This window comes from Cryptomeria japonica, chromosome 7 (assembly GCF_030272615.1).
Source record: "Cryptomeria japonica chromosome 7, Sugi_1.0, whole genome shotgun sequence".
Taxonomy (NCBI): domain Eukaryota; kingdom Viridiplantae; phylum Streptophyta; class Pinopsida; order Cupressales; family Cupressaceae; genus Cryptomeria; species Cryptomeria japonica.
The window spans coordinates 738,130,410-738,156,276 of record NC_081411.1 but is presented as its reverse complement, the minus strand read 5'-3'; the positions used below and the strand labels follow the sequence as shown (position 1 = coordinate 738,156,276).

General features: G+C 34.0%; 2 protein-coding genes across 2 annotated transcripts; both read left to right on the top strand.

Moving 5' to 3' along the window:
• The first annotated feature begins 4,184 nt into the window (after nucleotides 1-4,184).
• On the top strand, nucleotides 4,185-5,435 carry LOC131071914 (uncharacterized). Its single transcript, XM_058007884.2, has one exon. The coding sequence runs from the start codon at nucleotides 4,185-4,187 to the stop codon at nucleotides 5,433-5,435; it is 1,251 nt and encodes a 416-aa protein (XP_057863867.2).
• A 1,248-nt stretch (nucleotides 5,436-6,683) lies between these two features.
• Nucleotides 6,684-7,187, top strand: LOC131071915 (uncharacterized mitochondrial protein AtMg00310-like). The gene has a single exon (XM_058007885.1). It carries the CDS (start codon nucleotides 6,684-6,686, stop codon nucleotides 7,185-7,187), a length of 504 nt encoding a protein of 167 aa, XP_057863868.1.
• The last annotated feature ends 18,680 nt before the right edge of the window (nucleotides 7,188-25,867 follow it).

The following is a 25,867-nucleotide window of genomic DNA, read 5'->3' as shown; positions in this document are numbered from 1 at the left end:
TGATTTGTTGACAAACATATTACATGCAACACAAAAACATTAAATAAAAAGATTTGGTAAGACATTTTGCAATGACAATAAAGAAGCGAAATATAATGACATGAATATGTTAACTTGTCTATCATAAAGTATTCTAACATATTCTACTAAACAAAGTTAAATCATAACTCAATATCAAACTCATCTTTTCCTCTCTAAACATTTTCTCAATAATAATAGATAATATAAATTATTTTTTAACATAATAATGTAATTAAGTTTTAAATAGTAAAATACAATTTACGATACTATTATAATCCTAATTGGCCCTTATCCTAAGGGGGCACATGGATTGAGCATGTTGATGGTGAAACCCAAGGTTCAACTTGTGTGTGTGAAAAGTGGATTTAGAATCTGTATCTGCAAGACACAACACTTCAATCAAGTCATTACATGCATGGTTAGACAGATATAATCATGAATATTAAAACCATAACAAATCGACCCATTTCCTTCTAAAAGATGTGAGTATAAGATTGCTCTCAGATTATTAGCAATACCAGTGACTAGATAACATCAAGACGTAGTATTTAATCTATATGAGCATGATGAATGCTAGATGGATGCAATATTAATCTAACAAGATTTAAGCAATATGAATCTAAATGATTTAATCAATGTGAAATAATTAATATGCAATATGTCAAAGAATCCTAGAGCAAAAACAATATAATAACGATATATTCTCCAGCCTCTCTGAATGAGAGATGAGAGCCTGAATTTATAGAAAATTCAGAAAGAAACCAACGGCTGAGATCAACTGATGATGAGCGGTCAAAATTTTCCAAGAAGAAGCACAATCCAGGTGAATTGATGTAATTGGATGCTTTTCTCAGTTTTAAAGGAAAGTTGAACTAAGATTAAATCAGAAAAAATTGGTTTATTCTCTATTTCATTCAATTTTGGGTTTTAATTGCTTTCTTTGAGATTATTTATCAATTTTTAATTTGTTTTTTTCAAGATTGTTTCCAATTGATTTCTTTTCTCAATTTTTAATTCTTTCTTTTGGTCAATTAATTCCTTTTTTGATCTATTTCCATTTTTGAAGATTTGTGCTCATAATTGATTTATTCAATTAAATTAATTCCTCTTTTTTTTGAAGATTTGTGGCAAATTGATTTATTTAATTAAATATGCTAGGATATTCAATTAAAATAAATAGGATAATTGTTTAAAAATGATTTACTTGGAATGATCAATTAATTAAATAAATATTTAATTAATATTGAGTGATTGATTTTGCCATGTGATATTGATGATTTTACGAATTAATTGCGTGCTCAAGATTGATTTAATTGCCTTTGGTTAGGACCTTGGTGATGTTGTCGAGATTAGGGGCCCATGGTTTAGATGACCATTTTTAGGGTATTACACAACTCAATACCAACAACAATGATAAAATTAATTTGAACAACATGTGCAAAAAATTATAGTATTACGAAATTTTGAGAACCACTCTCATATCGATCTCCTTTTTAATAAGTGCCATATAGTGGCTAGTACTTGCCTTTTTAGTATTGCAATAATAAATTTTTTGTTTAGAAGTAGGTTGGATAATAATTTGAGATAATATGTTCTTGCGATAGTATAATAGAAAGTGCACACAATTATAAGATAATTAAAAAATTACAATAATATCTATAACTAATTCAAACCTTAATATTAACCTTGAGATAATTTGTACTCTAGCCCAAAATTTTAACCTAATTCTAACTCTAAATCTAACATTAAATACAACTCTAATCCTATTTTTAAAAAATTTTAACCCTAATTTTGAATTTAACTCTAGCCTAAATTTAATCTTAAGTTAGAAATAATTTGAACCTTATTTTTAACTCTAACCTTAACCCTTATCCTAACACGGACTCTTATTATAAACCTAATTTTAATCCTAATCATTATTATAATTATTTCAGAATTATAATAATAAATAAGAATTAAGATTAAAGCTATAATATAATTAAGAGTTATAAATTAAGTTATAATCATTTATTTAAATTATAACTGTAAAATTAATAATAATAATCTTAATTTCAATTAATAATTATTTAATAAACTTTTTAATATAATTATTAATAATAAATTTATTATTATTATATTTTAGGTAATGTTATTATTAATAAATTATTTATAATTAATATATTAATCTTTATACAATTTTTCTTATATTTTAATAATTTAATATATTTAACCTTACTAATATATTATTATATATAAAGCTACGGTGAATGGCGGAGCGAAACATGCTCGAGGGTTTCAGTTGTCACGAGGGTTTCAACTACAGAGCAGATGCAGGGAGGAGATGGCCCTTCGGGAGAAACCACAGTCACGGCTGGAAGGCGAGCAGTCACACAACACAGAGACAACACTCCTGGGCATGGCAGGCTCCGGGGAATGCCAAGCCTTGGACGAGGAAGAGAGCGGAAGGGCCTAAATCACCATGGAAGCAATCAAAAGGTTTCTTTCGGGGGTATCGTGATTTAGGAACAAGCCCTAAAGTGGATTTCAATATGGTGAAGGAGAAATTCTAGCAGCCAAAGATATCTTCAGAGGCGGCAAAAACTTTAGAGGTAAACCCTAATGCCGTTTTGAATAGAGTTATGACAGTTGAGCTTTCAAACGATGCATGGAAAGATTCTCTCAACTTTCTAACAGATAAAGGCCTTTTTGTTAAATGGAGTGGGATATGGCCAACTTTCACAAAGTTCAGAAACTGGTGTGATAAAAACTGGGGTGAAGGCATGGAGCTAAAAAACTTTGGGTAATGGCTATTATTTAGTAGTTTGCCCAACAGCTCAGGATAGAGACTAGATCCTAGAAAACGACCCTTTTTTTATTGAAGGAAAAGGTTTAAACATTTCAACTTGGTCTCCAAAATTTAATCCAAGTGAAGCATCAATAGATAAAACCTCGATTTGGATTAAATTGCCAGGACTACCTCAGGAATATAAGGATTCAGAAACCCTTAAACAAATTGGCAACCACTTGGGGGATTTTGTAATGTCGGAAGAACTTGTAGACCCAGCCGACTACAACATGATCACAAGGTTATGCATAAACTGGCAGACAGTGCATAACCTACCTGATACATTAGAAATCAAAACAGGAATGGGGGTTTGGAAGCAAAAAATAATGCTAAAGGAGGATATGGAATCCTGTGCAACATGCACCAACAAAATTCACCCACCGAGCTTTTGCAATACAGAAAAAAAAGGCAAAGAGAGAGAGCAACAACTTCTAGAGAAGGAGATCATTAGACTGTCATATGGTTATCATGGAGAAAATTTATGGAATGAAAAAGATTGGCATATTCACTTTCAGGTAGAAAATAGTGGAGACCCTGTCAAGGGAAACAAGCCGATCATAGCCCACTATCAGAAGAGAAGCATTGATGAGACTTTCATGACAGAGGCTCAATCTGGTGATCTTTTTACTAAAAACAAGGATCCAGAGGAAAACATTGAAGGCTGCATAACATTAAACACTGGGATAATAGGAAATTTGTCAGGAGATGGAATTGGGGAAAGTAACAAGAGGGAAATGGCTTGTGCTGAAGAGGGAAGCAAAACAGATCCACTGGAAAACAGAGCACTGCCACGAGTGGAAGAAACATCATCTACACAAATATGTAAGGCAAACTTTAAGGCTACACAGGAGGGGGCCAAGAAGACCACAACTCCCCCCACTGAAGTGAATATTGGGATGGGTAGCAATATCCGCTCAAATTAGGTTACGGACACAAACTTGGAGCAATTTCAATCCCCGGGCAGCTCAGAGAAGACAAGGCAACAAGCCTTTTCTCCAGGGGAGGACACAATATATAAAGATATACAAATTTCTCCAATCAGAAATCTAAACAGTTCTTTTGAAAAACCGAAGGACAGCGATGGGAATTTTTCGGGATCAGATTATGACTATGGATTTGCAGGATTCCAAGAATTGGAGGATGAATTAGGATTGACAACAATAGGAGTGTCAGGGAGGCGATCTCTAGAAACCTCTCTATCCTTTCAAAATAAGGCTAAGGTGGAGGAAAAAAAGAAAAGAGGGCCAAAATCAAATAAATTCAAAATGGAATTGGTGGGCAATGCAACAGGTCAAAGCAAATTAAGATCGGGAAGAGGCTATGCCTTTTCCCGAGAGTAATGAGGACCCTTTCGTGGAATGTCAGGGGCTGCAATGCCTCTGACAAGATTCACTTGATCAAGCGGTGTGTTGATCAAGTGAGGCCTGACATTTTTCTCATACAAAAAACAAAAATCAAAGAAGAGGATGTGAGTATGTTCGCTAGGAAATTTCAAACATGGAAATGTAACTTAGTAGGAGCTCAAGGAGCCTCTGGAGGCCTTGCAGCTCTTTGGAAAGATTCAATAGTGGAAGTGGAGGTTCTGAGGGCCACACGTTGGTGGCAATGGTTGAAGATCAAATCAGTGCAACTTCAATCAAGGTTCTTTCTTTTCAATATTTATGGGCCTACCAACACAAATTCGAAAAATCAAGTTTGGAGTGAGATTTCTGAGATTGTGAGCAATGACAAGGAAAATATATATATTCTAGGAGGAGATTTCAACGCCATTCTTAGACCTTCAGACAAAATGGGGGGTGTGGGTTGGAATAGGCAGAGTCAAAGAGATTTCAGCTCCTTTGTTACAAGAGCAGGACTGATCGAAATTCCTTTCAAAATGGGGGATTTCACTTGGACCAACAAAAGGAGTGGCTTCCTAAACATCGCTGAAAGATTAGATCGATTTTTTATTGCTGGAGATTGGGCAGAGAGTCAATGGACAAGTGAAGCGGAGATCCATCCTATCACGAGATTAGACCATTATCCCATATGCCTAAGGATTCAAGATGAAAATGCTCCAACGAGATGTCCTTTTAGATTTGAGGCAATGTGGCTTCAAGACGGTAACATCAGAGACCTTATAGAACAATGGTGGAAACATAAGCCGGTGAATCCAGGTAATAAAGCTTTCACTTTCTTTAAAAAACTACAATTTATTAAGGAACAATTAAAGCAGTGGAATAGAGAATCCTTTAGAAGTATCTTTAAAGATAAGATAGATTTGGAACAAGACCTAAAATCCTTACATGAGCATGTAATAACAAAAGGGATGGATGAGGATTCTTTCAGACGGGAGAAAATTTTAAGTTCAAATTACTCGGAGGTTTTAGCTAGAGAGGAGATTTACTGGAGACAAAAATCCAGAGAAACCTGGTTAAAGAATGGTGACAAGAACACAAAGTTTTTTCACACATCAGTCAAAGTCAAAAGAGCTCATAACAAGATCTCCTCTATAAAAAACAAAGAGGGAATAACAATCTCAGACATAAATCAAATCAACCACACAACAATTGAGCATTTCTCTAAAATTTTAAACAGATTGGAAAATTAGGAGGAAAATGTCCTTGGTATTTTAGAGGTCATCCCCACATGTATTATGGAAAATCACAACAGAAGGTTAATGGAGCAAATCTCATTGGAAGAGGTTAAAAAGGCAGTTTTTAGTTTAGGTGCAGAAAAATTGCTTGGCCCGGATGGCTTTCCAACACTTTTCTTTCAAAAGTTTTGGGACTTTTTGGCGGTTGATATCCTGGGAGTGGTAGAGGAGTCTCAGAAGGGAGGCTTCATTTTAAAAGATTTCAACAACACTTTCATTGCGCTGATCCCAAAGAAGGCGGAAACCAACTCTTTTGATGACTTTCGTCCGATTTCGCTTTGCAACTCCATTTATAAAATCATTTCAAAAGTCATTGCAAATAGATTAAAACCAATTTTGGATCTCGTCATCTCAAATGAACAAAGTGGTTTCACTCCAGGTAAATCAATTTTTGAAGGCATTATCCTGGCTCATGAAGCTGTCCACCCTATTCGGACAACAAGGGTAGAGAAAATGATGATCAAGGTTGACATTAGGAAAGCTTACGATGAGGTAAACATGGACTTTCTAATAAAAGTTCTTCAGAGGTTTGGGTTCAGAGAAGATTGGATAGCTTGGGTCAGAAGTTGCATTAACACCCCAAGATTCTCTGTTCTTGTCAATGGCAGCCCCCAGGGCTTTTTCGAATCCACAAAAGGCATTCGACAAGGAGACCCTCTCTCACCATTTCTCTTCATCATAATGGCAGAAGTGCTCGGATGAATCATATCCAAGAGATGGGAATCAAGAACTTGGAAAGGGGTCCAAATTGCTGCAGGTATAAATCCCATAACACACTTGCAATTTGCAGATGACACATTTTTAGCAGGTGATGCCTCGGTTAGGGAAGGAAGAGTAATGAAAGAAACTCTAAACATCTATGAAAGAGCTTCAGGTCAAAAAGTAAATTGGCACAAGTCGGGAATTTTCTTTTTCAACTGCAAACCATGTAAGCAAAGGGAGATATGCAAAATTCTAGGAATGAAAGTGGGGTCTTTACCTGTCAAGTATTTAGGAATCCCATTTTTTGGAGGAGCAAACAGAACAGAGCTATGGAAGAAATTAATCAATAACAACATTAATAAAATGGAGGGGTGGAAAAGCAGATGGTTAACATCAGCAGACATAATTTTAATGCTGAAGACAATTGTGTCAGCCATCCCGATCTACTCAATGATGTGCCTAAAAATCCCAAAAAAGGTCATCAACTCAATCCAACAAAAAATGAGGAAATTCTTTTGGAATGGCGCAAATGAGCAAGAGAAAATCCCATTATTGGCATGGGATAAAATTTGTCAAGCAAAGGTAAGAGGAGGTGTAGGATTGAGGGACTGGCAAAAAATGAACTACGCTTTAGGAGCCAAATTAGTCTGGAATATTTACTCTAATCCACACCAGATGTGGGTAAAAGTGCTGAGAACTAAGTATCTAGACTCAGCAGAGGACCACAGAATCGTCACGATTCGTAACCCTTCCAAAGGATCAGCAATTTGGAACTTCATCTTGGAATGTCGCAAGGTAGTGACAGACCATTTAACATGGCAGGTTGGGAACGGGGCAGAAGCCAAGTTATGGGAGGATTCATGGGCAGGTCACCCTGCCTTGAAAGATTTGGAGGACTTCACAGAGACAAAGGAAGTGCTAGTGCAGTTAGTAAGGGATTATATGTATAGCTCAGAGGGAGTATTAGGTGTAGAATGGCTTTGGAAAGATCTATCAACTACATGATTGTCTCTTCAGGAACAACAGAGGCTGAAAAATGTGCTGGATCAAAGGAAGATTTTACTCACAGATAAAGAGGACATTTGGTGTGGGGCAAATGATGGTAAGTATTTAGTCAAACTGGGCTATCAGCTTTTGGAAGGAAGAGAGGAGACACCATAAAAAACTTGGACCCTCCTCTGGAGTAAAGAATGTCTTCCAAAAGTAGGTGCCTTTGCTTGGCTAGCTGTGAAAGGCAGAATCTTGTTAGGAGAAAGAAGGAAAAGACTCGATTTTGTGGGCCCATCAAAGTGTGTCATGTGCAATAGAGCGGAAGAATCCACATACCACTTGCTTCTTACATGCGAAATGGTTCAGAAATGCTGGTCTGAGCTCCAGAGGAATCTAAATTGGTAGGGCCCGCTACAAAATACCCTAAAAGAGGTTTTTGAGAGTTGGCCAAGACAACCTAGAAAGTCAACCCTCTCTAGTGTGTGGAAAATCAGTCCTTCCCTAGTTGTTTGGGAGATATGGAAGGAACAAAATAGAAGAATTTTTCAAGATAAAATGGAGGATGAGAGGAGGTTGGTAACAAGAATTAATAGAGCTATAGAAGAGGTGGTTGGTTCACAACTTCACTTTCTTCCACATTATCCACCTCATTCACGTTAATGGACAAAAATATACAAAAGGCATGGCCAGGCATAAAAATCAGACATGGATCCGGATTAGTGAAGAAGGGGAAAAGGAACATGTCAGAGAAGGTTCAATGGAAACCTCCACATAAGGGATGGTTTAAGGTAAATTTTGATGGAGCAGCGCAACAAAATGGCCAGTTAGCGGGGGCAGGATTTGCCTTATGGGATGACAATAGAGATCTTTTAAAATATGGAGCTAAAAGGCTAAGGAAGAGCACCAACAATGAGGCTAAAGCCCAAGCAGCGATGGTAGCAAAAAAAGAAGGGGTTAGAAACCTCCATTTAGAAGGAGACTCACTAATCATCATTCAAGCCATCATGAATGGAGAGATAAGTGCATGGCATCTACAAGGTTTTTTAACTGTAATTTTAGCAGAACTAATTTTTTTTGAAAACTAAAATTAGCCACATTAGAAGGGTTGGAAATCAAACTGCGAACAATTTATCCAAATGGGCCTTGTATTTTGGGTTTGAAGGGGTTCTTAAAATGGATGATATTTAGGGCCTAACATCTCTGGGCGAGGCAACAGGGTGATGATTGGGAGATTGACATTGTGGGGCGAAGTCAGGTGGATGACCCATAGAACAAGTGAAACACATTATTAGGAAGGATGAAGTGAAAGCTCACACGGGGGAAGTTATGCAGTTGTAATCATAACAGTGCGAGGGAGTCTTAAAAAAGCGGTCAAATGAGAGAGCAACTAGTAATGATTCCTGAATACACGACACGAATGTCAAGTCATAATTAAATGAAGTGATCAAGTAGATTTTAAACCAAGTGTAAGATCTTTTAAGGGGCAATCATGCGAAGTTTAAATACAGAGGGTTGGCGTGCTCAGAACACAATTAGAGAAGGAGTAGGACTATAAAGCCAAATAATGCAGATCATTTAGTGAAGCCAAGAGTAGAAAACAAGTGGCAGAGAGGACTGAGTGGAGTAAGAGAGGAAAGATAGAGTAGAACCTGCAAAAATGGAGGTGAACTTTACAGTTACAACTAGAAAACAACAAAAGGGCTTTAAAGGGGCAGTGAGCTGAGACAAAATGTCAGGGCTCCTTCGCTTCAAGGAAGAGGAAATGGTCAACATTTCTCTGAAGGTGGTTGGACCATATTTTATGGAGAACGTGTCCCATTGGAAAGTAAATTTAGACATCATCTCAATGGTGATTGCATAGGATCTTGAAGTTGGAGATGATAATGACACGGTGAAGTGGGTGGTTACATCGATTTTTGAGGACACAATGCTGGAAGGAATAGATTCTATTTTGGAATGGGCTGTGCTGGGTGTTGGGTTTGATTATTCAGAAGGCTTTGAAGATGAAAAGGATGCATATGAGTTCGGTCTGGTCTCCTTTGTTCGATGGATTGGGAAAGTCGACAAAGAAGCTTATGTTTTGGAAAGGGCGGGAGTGTGGGAGAACTTAAAGAGGCTGATCAGGCATCATGAGAAGGAAGAAAACGAACTGGTGAAAGCGTGGCAGAAGGAACGTCCCAAAGGCAGGCATAGTGGATTGAGGAAGCGTAGGGTTTTTCAAGGCAATTGACAACAACAATAAAAACCTGCCGATTTTCCATATGAGGGCAAAAAGGAAGCAGCCGCGACTTGGGGAAATGTTCGGATATTAGTGCTCGGTCCTTTTTTGGTTTGTAAGCCCAATATGGGCCTAAAAATATTAGATAAGGTTAAACAAAAAATGTCTATATATTATCCTTTGTGTTGAAGGAGAAGGTCTGGAGGTTTTTTTGTGTTTTTGTGATGGTGGTCTAAGCACCAATGCCTGGAGAATTAGGCATTTGTAGGTTTATTTGTTTTAGAAGAGGGCTAAAGGAATACTTGAAAGCCTGATTTTGTTGATGTAATATCTATATTTTATAATGAAATAAAAACTATTATTACCGATCAAAAATAAAATATTATTATATATAGTTTTATTATTCATTGATTATATATAATTAACATGTTTAATTTTGATTTTCTTTTAATATCAACAATGTATTTAATCCTAATATAATAATTTTAATTATATTATTGTATATATATATATATATATATATATATATAGAATTAAATATATTAATAATATTTATAATATTAAAATTATTTACATCTTTTATCTATTATTTAATTTAATTATATACTATATAGAAAATATATATTAATATATTTACCAATAGATATATATTTATATTATCAAATTTTATGAGGATAACTAAAATAAAGCTTTAAAAGATTTAAAGATTTAGATAAAAAATTTAAATAATTTAAAAAGAAAATTAAAACATACTAAACATTATTTTAATGATCTAAAAATTTGCCTAAAAAAATTCATGTAGAAAGTGGATCTGGAAATCTAGTAATAAGATGCAAATCATTTGAACCAATTAGATTCAAGAAAAACAATTTTTGTAATTTGAAAACTTAAAAATCTTACATCTTAATTATTTAATTTTTTAAAAAGAGAATCGAATGAAAAAATTCATAAATATGATTGGTAGAAAAGCAATTGAATAATCACAAGTTAATGAAAATTGGGTGCAACTGATTGCAATAATACTAGCCTAACGACAAGTACTAATAATATAAATCATTGAAATCTTCCACATGTACATTTCCTCCAATTAACAAGTCCCTGCCAATGGATATTTGGATATTTGCATAGGGAAAATAAAGATGAACAAATAAATATTACAAAATAATAGAGTAAATTTCTCGTCAATTGAAAGAAAAACACCGTCTCTTAAATTCATTGTCTCTTAAGGCCTGCGAACACAATGGCCTAGTAGGGGTTTGAACCTTGGTGGCCAAGACTTAATAAATCAATTATTAAAAGTAGGTATAATGTTTAAAAATAAATCACAAGAGTTACTATTATAAATTTGTAATGTTGAATATTCTATATTAATAATTACTTTAAATAAATCAATTATTAAAAGTAGTTATAATGTTTAATTTATTTTTAAGTGTTAAAAATAGATTTATGAATACATAAATTATTCAAAATTGATTTATTTTTTCAAAATACATAAAAAAAAAAAAAATTAAAAATAAATCTATTAAATTTACAATATATTAGTAAAATTTATATTAATATTATATACCTAAAAAAATTCTTTAATAAATCATGCTTAAATTTTCCCTACAAAATATTTAAATATAAAATAATATGACTCATTAATACATGACCTAAACAACACCCATGTTTTTAAACAATTTATTTAAATTTTTTTAATTTAGAATAACCTTTAATAAAACACTTTAGCAGTCGGCCTTCTCCTGCATTAATAAAGTGTGTTCAGCATGCATTAAATGCATCTAGTAGGACTGTAGGAGTACGAGATGGAGATACCAGATGCTATGGCCATACGAAATATTGTATACCTTGCTTTTAAAAATAAATAAATAAGTGGGCCCACACATCATATCATAAATAAATTATAAGTATAGTGATGTCATAGTAATAGTTATAGAGAAATTTTGTATTTTTTTTTGATAAAAATTAAATTTTATGTCAACTGAAATTAGTGTAGACCAATCAAATGAGAAATATATCATGTTTTTAAATATTTTTTTGTTAAAAATTGTGCATGTCAATTTTTGAAAAAAATAAAAAATTTCAAATAACTACTTAATTTATTTAAGACCATCATGGATGCATAAGTATTCCTCCATGGGTATGAACTAATAATAAGTGATTAGTCATATAAACTAATAATGACAATAATTATAATAGTTTTTGTCCTAATGCTTATCACAATATAATCTGTATTTGTTTTTTCAAATGTTTAATATAAAGGCCACTTTGCCTTCAAATTTTATTTACAATTCTTTGCATCAAGCGATTTCAATAGTCAAAAGCAATGCAAAAATATACTTGTAACTAGTATCTTTTTTATAAATATCAAATAAATAGATTAAACTGATCTACAGACAAAAGTGATTTGTTCTTGGGTATTATAATGCATTAATTGCTGAACAAAATTGAAAAACTTCATAAGCCAAAGCAAAAACTAGATTTATAGGTTGGACAAAACCTTACACACCAAATTATACTAATTATATCAATTCACAAGCTACCAATTTCAATTTTACTATGTTATTTAAGTATAAATTCAATTTTGTAAAATGTATTCTCTATTTTGTACTTAACTAATAATTGCAAAACTTATTAAACAATTATTTTAAACCACCATCACACTTTATAATTATATTGTCTTCATTTCTCACACAGTATTTAGAAAAAGTTTTATAACTTTCATATTAAACTATTGCTTATATTATCATTATTTTACTACATCTAAAATAATTATACTTATAAAATATTATTATTTTCATATTTAACCATTTTTTATAAAATTATTATTTTACTATTTTACTATGTTCAATACAAAATAGACAGACCAAAAGCTACAAAAAAAATGCAACAAAATCATAATTCCTAATTAATTGTATATACAATGTATAATTTATTTTAATTATTTCACATTTTATAATAATTATAATTATATACACACTTTCATTAATCTAACATTATGATTTAAAGTTCTGTATATTTTCAAAATAATATTTATATTATATTATATTTTATAATAGTTTCTTCATATAGATCTATAAATTCTTAACAAATAATTTTATTACAATACTTGCAAATATTACAATAGTAAAGGCAAGTACTCACCACTACGTGACACTTCTTCCTTGTGCATTCTAGGGATAAAATGTTCTAATAATTAGTACTTATAATTCTTTTAGAGCTTCTAGATTAGATTGTGTGCCAATTATTTTTTATCATCAATGTTTCGAATCACACTCCATGATTCATCATTAGGATGAGAAAGAGTTCAAAGATGAGAGAGGGAAGGGATAGAAAGAGCACACACGGACCAAGGAAAAGAATAATAATAATAATAATATGTGTGTGCGTGCGTGTTTATATATATATACACACACACGCGAACACACACACACACACACGTATATTCATACACATATGCACACACACACACACACACACACACACACACACACACACACACATATATATATTCATACACATATGCACATATATATATATGCACATATATATATATATATATATATATATATATATATATATATATATATATATATATATATATATGCACACACATATTTATATATATTCACTCTCACACACACATATGCATTTACATATTTAATTCATTTATTTATTTATATTCATTTACATATTTAATTCATTTATTTATGACCATGTTTTTAGTTCTTTAATTCATTTATTTATATTCATTTGTTTCTTCTCTTTTTAGGAGTTGGGTTGGCAATTGTTATTATTATTATTATTATTATTTATTATTTTACTTGGTCTGCATGTAGTCTTTCTATCCCTTCCCTCTCTCATCTCTTTATATTCAATCTAGATCTTCAACTGGTCATTTTTCATCTCTTTGAACTCTTTCTCATCCTGATGATGAATCACAGAGTGTGATTCAAAACGTTGATGATAATTTTTTTTTTGGTACACAATCTAATCCAAAAGCTCTAAAAGAATTATAATATGGATTGTGGAAATCTGATAGCATTAATTAGTACTTATATTGAAATGAGGTGCAAGGGTTGTACTAATAAAAAATATATTAATTAACATGTTAGAGAGAACAACTTTTATGTGCATAAAAGATATTAATTTAATTTACAATATCTTATGTATAGAATAGACCTTTTAGTGTAGACAATTTTCAAATATAATTGCAACTTTAGGTTGATGATTCGTCTTCAACTTATTATTTCTCTCTATAAATCGTGCTTTATGATTTTAGTGGTGTTTTTGTTTTGGTTAACAAATTGACAATTTTACACCAAGATTGTAATGTAGGTGCAATGGTTACATCAATTTTAATTTATATATAACGCCTTACAAATTGAAAAGTAGCATTGGATCAATAAAGAAGCTAAGAATTTTATAAAATATCTTAAAAAATATTTATTAGCATACTAATTTGAGATAATGTCTTAGAATCAAAAAACTATATTTGAATAACTATTAGATAAGGGTACCTCCTACAATTTGAAATCTCTCTCCCACTTGGCTCTATTGTGCCCATGTTTCCTTGTGCCTCTGTCGAGCCTGCTCCCCCTAGTTTGCATGATCTACCTACTATTGCCTCTGCTCATGTTCTTGCTACGTAGGTGGGATCTTCAATAAGGGTTCCTCATGACCTAATGGAGTTTGGGTTTTCTCAGGTCACAAAGCTCCTTGTGCCTCCCTTACCTTACTTTGTTGATGGTGTGTGTGTCCCCTCTCCTGCGCATGTGGGTGCTAGTGTGGTTTCTCTCTCCCCTCATGCTGGTGCGCCTTCTTTTTCCCCCTAGTTGTGGGTGGGTTTGATATTGATGGTAGTTTGACTAGGGCTTTTGCAGGTGTGCCCCCCCCCTCTCGGGCCTTTTTCTACTACTAGTGGGCAAAGCTTTGTTTTTGTTTCCAAATCTGTTGCTACTCTTCCTCCCAAGGGGAAATCTTGTCTTCTTCCTTGTGCCAAGACCTCCCTTGTTGTGGTTTGTGGCCAAGATGTGATAGAAAATGTTGGCTTCTACCAATGCTGTGGATTGGTGTGCAGATTTGCAAGGTTTTGGCCTTCCCTCCTAGATCTATATCGTTGGGTGAGTGATTCTTGGAAGCCTTTGGTTTCTAGTTATCGAGCCTTATCCTTCTATAGAGGGTTTTTTTATTGCTTCATCTGATGATCATGACTTGGTGCTGAGCAAGATGTGGGCTTGGGGAGTTAACTCTCTCTCGGTCAAACCATGACAAATTCTTTTAACCCTTTTATTGAATCACTCAATGTGCATCTAGTGTTGGTTCATCTTCCCAATCTCCCTCTTCATTTTTGGGAACTTCTTGTTATGAGGCTATTGGAAAATTTATTGGATTCTTCTTGAAGGTGGATGATACCACATCCTTCATGGTTCATTCTACTTTTGCTCGCATTCTAATCAATATTCACATCTCTATGCCTCTCTTGGGATGTGGTTCTTATGGTTGGGGATAGGCCATTGACTCAAATCACTGGATTATGAGGGCCTCCCCTTTCATTGTCATAGATACTCCTCAATTGGTCACTTAGCTACAATTTTTTCTCTCTCGCGCAATAAATCTACTAATACTTAGTGGAAAGATGCGAAAGTTGATCATCTAACTATTGGTACTTTCAATTTTGATGACTCTTCACATGGTAATGATGAATCCTCTTAGGATGAGGTTGTACCTCTTACTATTGTTGTGGCCTTCCTTGCCCCTAGATCCTATTGCTGGTGTGGCCTCCTCTAGCCCTGAGGTTTTTACTCTTATTGCTCATGTTTTGCAGCGACCGTCTGCTCTTGTTATGCAACAACAACCTACTCCACAACCTGCTCCAGCTGTTGACAGACACTCTAAGGGGATATCCCCCCTTGATCCTATTGAATGATTGAATGGACCAAAATACTGAGAGGGGGGGGGGGGGGGCGTGAATCAATATTTCCACACTTATAAAACTTTTACTGAATTTATAGCCTTATATATTAATTTTATCAATATGAATCAACAAATACATAATAAGAAAACAACACAACCACAAATTGAGCACTGGATTTTATATGTGGAAAACCCAAATGGGAAAAACCACGAAGAGGGTTAACTCTCAAGATAATATAACTAGTTATATGATGTTTACAAAAAGGGTGGCTCACTTCTGGATGGATCACTACCAGATTAAAAAGCGTCTGACACTCAAAATACTCATTGCAATATAAATTAATGAATTGAGGAAAATTGCATCTCCAAATGCAAGGAGTCAGTTCCAAGATAAGCTCAGATAAGAAATCACATAAACTTATAGCTGATTTGGTAAAGGATCTCTCCAACCTATCCATAACTGCCTACAACAGATCTGGTAAGGGATTATTGCATCAGTGTGACTCCACTTTGCTTATCTAACTGCTTGTAGTATATTTAGAAAGGGATTACTATAACACTATCTGCACTCTGACTCTTCTTTGCACACCTTCACTCATATATCATATTCCACTACTCACACTGTATATTGCTCTCATTCTGCAACTTCTCTCCTATCTATAACTCTGTCACTCCCACACTTCATACTCTGCTATCTGTCATACACACATTCCACTTTTCATACGACACACATACATATTTGCTATATATATACCGGTAATCACATAATCTAATTGTTGGTATTTTGGTATGGTTTTGTCATTGATGTCAACACCTACTAAACACTTATAAACTCTGGCACTTTGGAGATCTAGCAGCATTCACCGACAGTCAAGTAACTATTGCACAGTTACTCGTATATGGTTCACCGACACTTGGAATGACATGGAAGACACTTGTTAATATCGAAGACATAATGGGGACATTTTGTTTTGAAGAATTAATCATTGGTATATTCATACTTGCATATTTGCTTTTACGGCAAATAGGTCTAGGGTTATCTAGGGTTACACCGACAGGTTTAACTCTTCCAGATCAACATGACACGCTATGGAGATAATTAATTAATATTGTAAATGCATTAAGCCGACATGTTCAATCGGTTATTGCATCGGGTATTGTATTAGTTGTAAAATGATTGTATTGTAATATCTTGTAGAGCCAACCTACTATAATTGGTCTTAGGTTATGGTATAAATGTAAGATCTTAAATGTAAGATCGAATGTGGAATGCGAAGAAGGTTGTGTGTGAAGGTATATGCGAGATTAAGCAGAGCTATACACGAAGACATCATTTGAAGGTAAAGCTAGGGTTTTGTGAAAGCATATCAGCATTACATCGGTATTGAATCCGGCATATGAAGATGCTACTTTAAGCAGTACATTCTTATTGGATTTAACCATCCAATTGTAGTCAGTGTGACTCCCATTTGTGTTTGAGCAGTGAGCTCTAGGTGGTTGGCCTTTCTGCATGTGTAGACCCCATTTATGTACACTTACTATCTGCAGTAGTATCATCTGATTGTGGGTAAGGTTTCCCACTGTGGTTTTTCCCCTTACAGGGTTTCCACATACAAATATTGGTGTTATGTGTTGTGGATGATTTTGTCTTTTGGTTTCATGCATTATTCTTTACCGGTATTACATTTATCAGTTAATTTATTTCACCGGTATCACAGACTGTTTCACCAATATTAAACAATAATTTGTTTAAGTGGTTTTTGGTTTAATATTTTAAGACAACTGATTCACGCCCCCCTCTAAGTTGTCCTCGGGACCTAACACCAATAATATGTTGGCCAAGCACAAATTATTTACACAATAATACTTTTCTTGAATTAACATGTTATCTAAAACATGCCTCGACCAAAAATAGGATAACCATATCGACCTTAACTAATCTTCTGCACACTTCCTTCACATGCTTTATTTACATAAACATATGTCTCAATTACCATAACAAAAAAAGAGTCTACTGGACCCATAGATATGGGCCCATAAATGGGCCCATAAGCATAAATTCCAAGCACACCGACTTCCAACCTAAAGATACAAATGCCACAAATTTTGAAACATAAAACCATAAATCATAATGCAAATAACCATTCGGATAACAATACAACAGATACAACTAATACCGTAACTAGATACAAACCATGATAAGAAAAACACAATATTTCATAGAAGAGGATTTTTTGGAAATAACTCCAGTAGCTCATACTCACCTTACTGCTTCATGTCACATACATGCCTATCTTCCACCATTTTTCAACATCACATACATACCTATCTTACACTAATACACAATATTCCACATCTGGTGCTAATCAAATTATCGGGTTTGACATCAATGACACCATTCACACAAATCTAATAGATCCCACTTGTAATGATGTTCCTAATGGTAGTATTGGCTAAACTGTTGTTTTTCATAAGCAAAAAGGTAATTTTCCCTCCCCCCAAAATTTATCGAGTCAAGTTGTGGGTGATTCTTTCCACTCTTGAGTTGGGATCCTAACTTTCTACTAATGTGCTATTGATGGCTTGTTTGCCCTCTGTTTTGTTAATAGAGGTATTTTGACCTATTGTTAATGACTTATACGACTGGAGTTTGTATAGGGTCAACACCCTTGTTTTACTGCCTTTTCTTTTATGCTGCCTATGGGCTATTTAAAACTATTAGATAGGGGTTCTTAGTCAGTCATCATTCAAAATTAAATCATTAATAAGCATTTTTTTTTCTTTTATGCATAGAGGTTTGAGTTTTTCTTGGGTTCACTTGTAGGGGTGGTTTTTTTCCTAGCAGAGTGAGAAGTGTTTATCAAGTACCACATAACATATAATTGAAGTGTTTACCAAGTGCCACATAACATATAATTGAATCTAAGGACATAAATTGATTCTTCATCTTACTTTATATTCCACAATTAGAGACACCAGTTCTTTGTAGTAGGGTAGAGGGATTAGAGGAAGAAATAAATAAAGATGAGCTTGACCTCTATTCCACATTATGGAAATGAATTTTTTGAGCATAATACATTCTATAACTTCTTTAAGTTGTAGTGGTAATTGCCCCATAAAATAAACAAAGAGGAGCTTGAGCTCTATTCACATGTTGAAAACAACTCCTTTGAGCACAATACATTCCACCATTCAACTTTTTAGTTGCAATAAAATTATATTTATACCAATGCAATGACACGTTGCCCAATTTATCATAAGAAAATGGTAGAAATGAAATCTTTACAATGAGAATATTGTAAAATTTTATGACATGAAAGAACATAATAAAAAAAAGATGTAAACAAACTCTAAAGAGGGTTTCTTCTATAATGAAGTGAAATTGAGCAAATAGTCACAAGGAGAACACAAAATTGGGCAAGATATTAGGAAGATATCCACATTGAAATTGCTTAGCGAACAAGAACACCATGAAATACCTTAAGGAGAAGGTAACTTGTAGCCCTACTAATGAATGAGAATGTTGAAATTACAAGTCTAAGAGGTTAATGATGGAACATACAAGGATCATTGTTTATCAAGATTGGTAAGTCATCCAAGCATGATTTTTCTACTACCTCTTTATCATATGAATAATTTATAAATTCATTCCATGACTTGAAGTCACTTGACAATTAATTACAAACCAATAAAAGGAAAAATAAGAAAGTATCGCAAAGCATGCAGGTGCTTGAAGAGTCATGAAGAAGCAAAGACATACTCTCTCTCTCTCTCTATATATATATATATATATATATATATATATATAGAGAGAGAGAGAGAGAGAGAGAGAGAGAGAGAGAGAGAGAGAGAGAGAGAGAGAGAGAGAGAGAGAGAGAGAGAGAGAGAGAGAGAGAGAGAGAGAGAGAGAGAGAGAGAGAGAGAGAGAGAGAGAGAGGTAATTTGGAACTAGGGTTTCACCTATTAGGTTAAGACAACTAATGAACCAAATTAACCTTTAAATTGAAAGAGGGGAGAATCCAATAGATCTAGCCTCAATCCCATTAAGGAAGGGTTGAGAAGTCTGATTAGATTCACCTGGTTAGGGTTTTGATTCCCCCTTTCTAAGTTGAATTGTGAAAATGCTGAAATTAGGATAAATAGGTTATTATTGAAGAGATCTGGTATAAACAACAAGCTACAATCATCATATGAAGCCACAAACCTGGATCTAAGTAGAAGAAATGATTTAGATTTTTTCCCTGAAATTTGACCTAAATTGTCGGGACCATGGCACTAGTTGCTATGATCCTCCAAAATTTTCACTGTCCAAAGGGGAACTTGTTTGTCTCTGTTAATTATGTCAATCTTGAAAAACACAACTCCACACCTATTCCTGCACACAAAGAAAAGGGGAAATATGTTTAGAATAGGGGTTTGCCTAAGTCAAACCTTGATTTGGAATCAACCTTAAATGAAATAATACAAATATTGAAATAATTACTTAAGGAAAGATACCTCAGATATGCAATTGTTGATGACGATGCTTTTCTCTTTGGATGTAAGCATATATATTGTATGAAATGGCATGACAAACTCAAAACCCCAATGACACACATATTCTTGCATAGGATTGATGTCATTCTGCTCCACAATGGTTGAAGGATGAATATGCAACCTTGAAGATATCTGAAAAATGCTTGATTAATGCTTCACGGATGCAAGGGTGCTTTATGAATTGATTTCTTAGAGTCTTAGGATTGGATAGAGTACTTAGATGAAAATGAGTTGAGAAGGATGCCTTATATAGGGATTTCGTAATTGAAATAACCTTTAGGACAACTTAGAAATGATATATTTTCACATAGAGATAGATTTTAATAAGATAAGACCACCCAATTATCCTCTCAAAATTTGAGGAAAAAACTGTAGGACCATGGTGATGGGCACCATGGTCCTAGGGATGTGAGCTATCATGATTCTAATGCAAAGTCCAACACGGTGGCTCAAACCAAGATGTGTAGATATGTAAAATATGATTTGAGAGTTGAAATTAAGGTATGATTAAGGATAAATCAAGATAAAATGATAAAGGGTGCATACTTAGAATCAAGGGCACAAATAAGAGTGTGATGATGTAATAAAATGGAATTAGACTCATAATATTGAATTAAATATTAATTAGCTACAATAAGGGTCCTATAATTCATAAAGGAAAGGGAAATACTAAAATAGGTGCTAGGAGCACATGTGAAATTGGACACACTAATAAAGATCATGTATAATTTACAATGCTACATTTAGTCACCAATTTAGCAGAGAATGAGCTTACGATCATACTCTTGGTAAAGTAGAAAGATGAGAGAGAGGAGCAATTAGGAGCACAATCACAAGGAGATAAGACATCATTGATTTCAAGGAACCAAGCCCCAATCTTAGGATCTTAACTCACACAATCTCATGCAAGGACACATAACATAAAGGGTTAGCACTAAAAACAAAACCTCAAGTCAACTAGTTGAAGAGACCTTGATAATCAAAATGTCTCAACTACTAATAGCATTCTTGAAAATTCCATCACAAGAACACAAGGGATCACATAAAAAGAGAAATAGCACACATCATCTATGAACTACAAATAGCACAACTATGAACTCATGAAAGAAGAAAAGAGAGGAGCATGGATAAACATTCTAGTTGTGTTTTTCTAGGTGATCCATGTTGGGGAGGAGAGTAGGAATAGTCTAGTTGTATTTTTATTGTCCCACTCATCATATTGTGTGTGCAAGTGGTGTCTGGTATCGAGAACATCTTATGTAAGAGTTTGTTTTCTCTAGTTTTGAGAATGTGCAACCTCGTGTAAGACATATATAAATGCTACATCTGGTTTCTGGCTTGAAGCATCCCATGTAAGAGTTTCTTTTCTCTGGTTTTGAGAATGAACACCCCGTTTAAGACATTGCAAAAATATAGTACAATATAGTAAAAAGAGGGTGACATGTATTCATCCCCTTAAGATGTCAACATAGCCCTATGCTGATGTTTTAAGGAACCTAGAAACAAGAATACCCACCTTCAACACCAAGGAGATATCCTTTAGGCAACAATGTTCATAAATCCTAGCTAAAGAGACAATTTACTCTTACAAGCAAGGATAAGGTAGTTGAAAAAGAGATATCCTGCAACAAGCTTAAATAGGATCCTTGGAGGAGAAGAGATCTTTGATCAAAGACATCTACCTCCAAGAGGAGTTTCTTGAACAAACACAGAATCTAGGAGAACAAGAATGCTTAACTTCCTCCCATTGCTAGGTGAAAGGGATTATTGATGAAGGATGACACACATTTGACTCAAAGTGAAGGTTTTGTTTATAATAGCTATACATCACCAAGTGTAAAAGAGGTTGTAGTCAAGGATACAAATATCTTGCATAAGACATAATTCTTGAGAAAACAACGACTTCACACAAGGAATGACATCAAATCATAAGCAAACACCACTCAACACTGGAAAAGTGGATCCTTAGAAAGGATAAGAAAGATCAATGTCCCCCAAGTATAGGGACAATGAGAAGAATTGCACAACATCTAAGGAGAGATTATACATAAGAAAATACACAATGTACTCACATGAATGAATATTCAATACAAGAAAGACATCAAGATATGTAAAATGCAACTCTAAAGAAGAGATAATCTTCAAAGAGAAAGAGAGAATTAGATGAAGGATAAAAATCTACCCTAAGGAGAGATTAATCATAGGAGACATAAAATTCCATGCAAGAAAGGAATCAAATTATGAATAATGCAACCACAAAAATGCAATAGTAAAACCTTAACTAGAGAGAAGTATGAAAATATTCTTGCCCTAAAAGCATAGAGGTAAGAATGAGTTATGTTGCTAGCCAAAGATGATTGTAATTGAAAGAGAATCACCTCTCATGATAAAGAACTCCCAATTAAGTTAATTACTACTGCCATAGGGTGAGGAGAAACATAATAGGAACTCAAGAATGTTATTTGAAATGTTTATGAAAAATATACCATCCATCATCACCTATTACTTTTATGTATTTCTTATGGTCTTCGAAGTTGCAACCTGGAAATTTGGACTTTGAAACAATCTAGAGGAGAACCTTAAAATTTGGATTCAAACTAGGAGGACCAGGGTGTTGGGTGCCATGGTCCTGAGGAGGATTAGAGCTCTGGGTACCCTGGTCCCTAGGTACTAGGTTGAAGTAACTTATGTCTTTGTTGTGATGCAATTTGGAAATTAGAAGATGTGGATTCACTAGACAATGGAGGGGGGATTGGCAAAGGAAGAGGTTGGAAACCTATCTTTTCATTTGAAAAGTGTGATTTCTCATAACTTTCAAGACTTTGTTGTACACATCCGAAACCATGTCCATTTTATCTATGTGTAAATGTTGAAATGTCTAGAGGAGAGGGTTCATTCTTAGTATCAAAATATAAAGAGCCCCCATCATTATCAAGACATGTGTTTGAAGGAAAGGTGGGAATTGGTTTAGAAGAAGCGTGGATAAACGACATAAAAGGCTCCTTCAAGGCTTTATTCTTAGATTGAGGGATCTTATAGCCATTGAAGGAGGGTGTAAAGTCTAGTGTACCCCAATTCCTTTCTAGAGAAGCATCATTGATAGGAGATGGTGTTGTTGAAGGAAACATAGTACTAAAGGGGAGAATATATCCCACTTCATCATGAGTGAAATTATAAGGATTAGGATTAGCCTTTAATGTGTAAAGTTCATTGTTATATATGAATTTGATTGTATGATGAAGGGTAGAAAGAACTAATTTCATAGCATGAATCCACGATCTACCTAGAAGAAGGTTATAATTAAGACGGTTGGGCATGACATGAATAGGAGTAGGTAAAGTCACAGGTACTAGTTTTAATAGGTAATATGACTATACCAAGTGACTCTCTAGGAACATGATCAAAGCCACACACACAAAGAGGATTGGATTGAATTGAAGAATATTAGGAGGTTTTTTGGGCTTAGGCCTCTTATAACTAAAAAAATAAAATGGTATTGACTCGATTAGTTCTGATTTAACCACATATTGAGCAACTGTCACAACTTCCTAAAAATAGTTCATGTCACCTAGACGGGGGGAATATTGAACAAATATCAAGTCATCAAAGAGCATAAAACCTCGTCTAAGATTAGCTACATTTAATAAGATGCATTTGTAAAAAATTAGTGTAACATTTTAATATTTAACATATAAAATGATTTATCATTACTAATTTTTAATATTTGATTCACATTAGTAATTTTCTTTGTAAGTACTAATTTATTCTCTGAGTATTTTTTCCCTAAGATTTTCTATTTTCTATAAGGTGTGAATCCATTAGTTTTTTGTTCTCCAAGGATAGATCTTGAGAAGGGAGAGCATCAAGAAAATTGGTAATGATTTGATCCTTTGCTCCAAGGTATCTTTATGGGTAAGACAATCTTTAGGAGAAGGAGCAACATAACTCATTAATGCTTCATCTCTTGTGGGAAATTCATTGAAATGATAAGAGGGTGTGGTATCACTAGGAAAGGCAGTGACTATATCATCCATTTGCACCAAATGGTCCTCATGGGGGAGGTACATTTTAGGAGGAAGATGAATATCAATCTTCAAAGATTCATCCTTAGGAAGGAGATCTTTGGAAGAAGTGCTCATAATTGCACCAATGTGCCCTCATTAGCAAGACCAAAATTGGGAGATGATAAATCAATGTCCATCAATACTTTTTCTCTAGGAGAGGTACCATGTATGGAAGGTGTTTATGATATCACCCTCTTCCTCTACTTGATACTCTCATGGTCCGAGAGACACATTTTAGGAGAAAATATCAACTACATGGTTTAAAACAAGCCCCATGAGCTTGGTACTAAAAAATGATAAGTACTATGTTCAAATAGGATTCCAAATATCTAATTCTATTCTAAATCCATACATTAGGAATTTTGACAAGGTAATGTTCATTGTATTATATGTTGATGATTTTCTCATTACGAGGAATAATAAATCACTAATACAAGATGTGAGAGAATATACGAAGATCCATTTTGAGATGTTTGATCTTGGATTACTTCATTACTTTCTTGAAGTGTGGAAAACACCTAAAAAATATTTCTTTCTCAACAAGACTACAAAGCTTCACTAACACCAATGGAGAAGACGCTCATCTAGACATATCTTATGCAGTTAAAATCTTATCTTGTTGCTTCAATCTTGGATTTTCTATTTTCTCATTGCTTCTATCTTGGAAAGAAACCAATGCGTAGCTTGCAAATATTTTCACTACTTCTTGTGTCATGATTACTCTCTCTCTCTCTCTCTATAAATATATAATTATAATGTTTGGACAATTATAACTTTGTAATGTAAATCGATCATTTGTTCTCACGTAAAACAAAAAAAATGTCAAGAATTTCATAGGAGATAAAATCATGTGCAATATGCAATGTGGGATAACTTGTGGGTTTCTCTATTCTTTTAATTTATCTTAATTTCAGGTGGTTAACATAACATGGTAATGTTTTATAAGTGTTTTACTTATTTTACATCATCATAATTATTCATTTATAATAAAATTTGATAAAGTACCATCAAAATATTGACATGTTTCATAGCTTTCTAATCACATATTTTTTTAGTTTATTTTACTAATTTATTCAAATTCTTGAAATATAATTGTATTTTTTTTCTTTATATTTATTAGTCCATGTATCAAAATAAAAAAAAATAAAAAAATAAAATATCAAATTAAATTTTTTTTCTTCACTCTTTATAAATTTTAAAAAATATTTTTAAGAAGTTTTCTAAATAACACACTCAATGATATAGTTTTTAATTAAAAAAATTATAGAAAAAGAATAAAAAAGTATAAAAATATGTAAATTATAGTACTAACTCTTACCTAGATCTTTCTACCAAATGAAATTAACACAACAAAAAATAGGGTACATGTGTAACAAAATGTTTTTGATTAGTAAAGAAACAATAACTAGGGCATTGACCCTTAACATAGTAAAAAACTATCAACAAAAAACAAGCAACATTAAGAGAGATGATGTTGGCAAAAAGAAAAACAACCCAAAGGCAATTAGAAACAAACACAGTTAGACAGGCAAGGAATCCTATCCAATCAGAGGACAAAAAAGACCCCACTCAAGAGGGGGGAGAGCCACCCAAACCCCAGTGGGGGGGGGCGGGTTAGGGCAGGGGAGAAGACTTCCCCTTCTACCTGCAAGCAACCATAGTCCAAGCGATGCTATCATTAGGTCCATCAAAAGAGAGATCAATCGAAAGGGATCCCGCAGGGTTACAAACAAAGGTGTCAACAGAAAATGAGGCTACTGTAGAGAAACATCAAGCTGTTATAAAACAAAAACAACATGAGTAGATCCAACAATAGGGGATCATGGCTATAGAACATGAGAAGAAGAAGAGGGGACCTTAGGAGATGAGGCCACAAAAGGAGTAGTAGGAGCATCAGTAGTCGTGAGGGGCACACCATCAACATCATCCTCATGAGAGGAGCCAACAGATGCAGAGTCCAA

Excerpts from the sequence above, each read along its gene's own strand:
- LOC131071914 (XM_058007884.2), top strand. The coding sequence starts at position 4,185 with ATGAGGACCCTTTCGTGGAATGTCAGGGGCTGCAATGCCTCTGACAAG.
- LOC131071915 (XM_058007885.1), top strand. The coding sequence starts at position 6,684 with ATGAGGAAATTCTTTTGGAATGGCGCAAATGAGCAAGAGAAAATCCCA.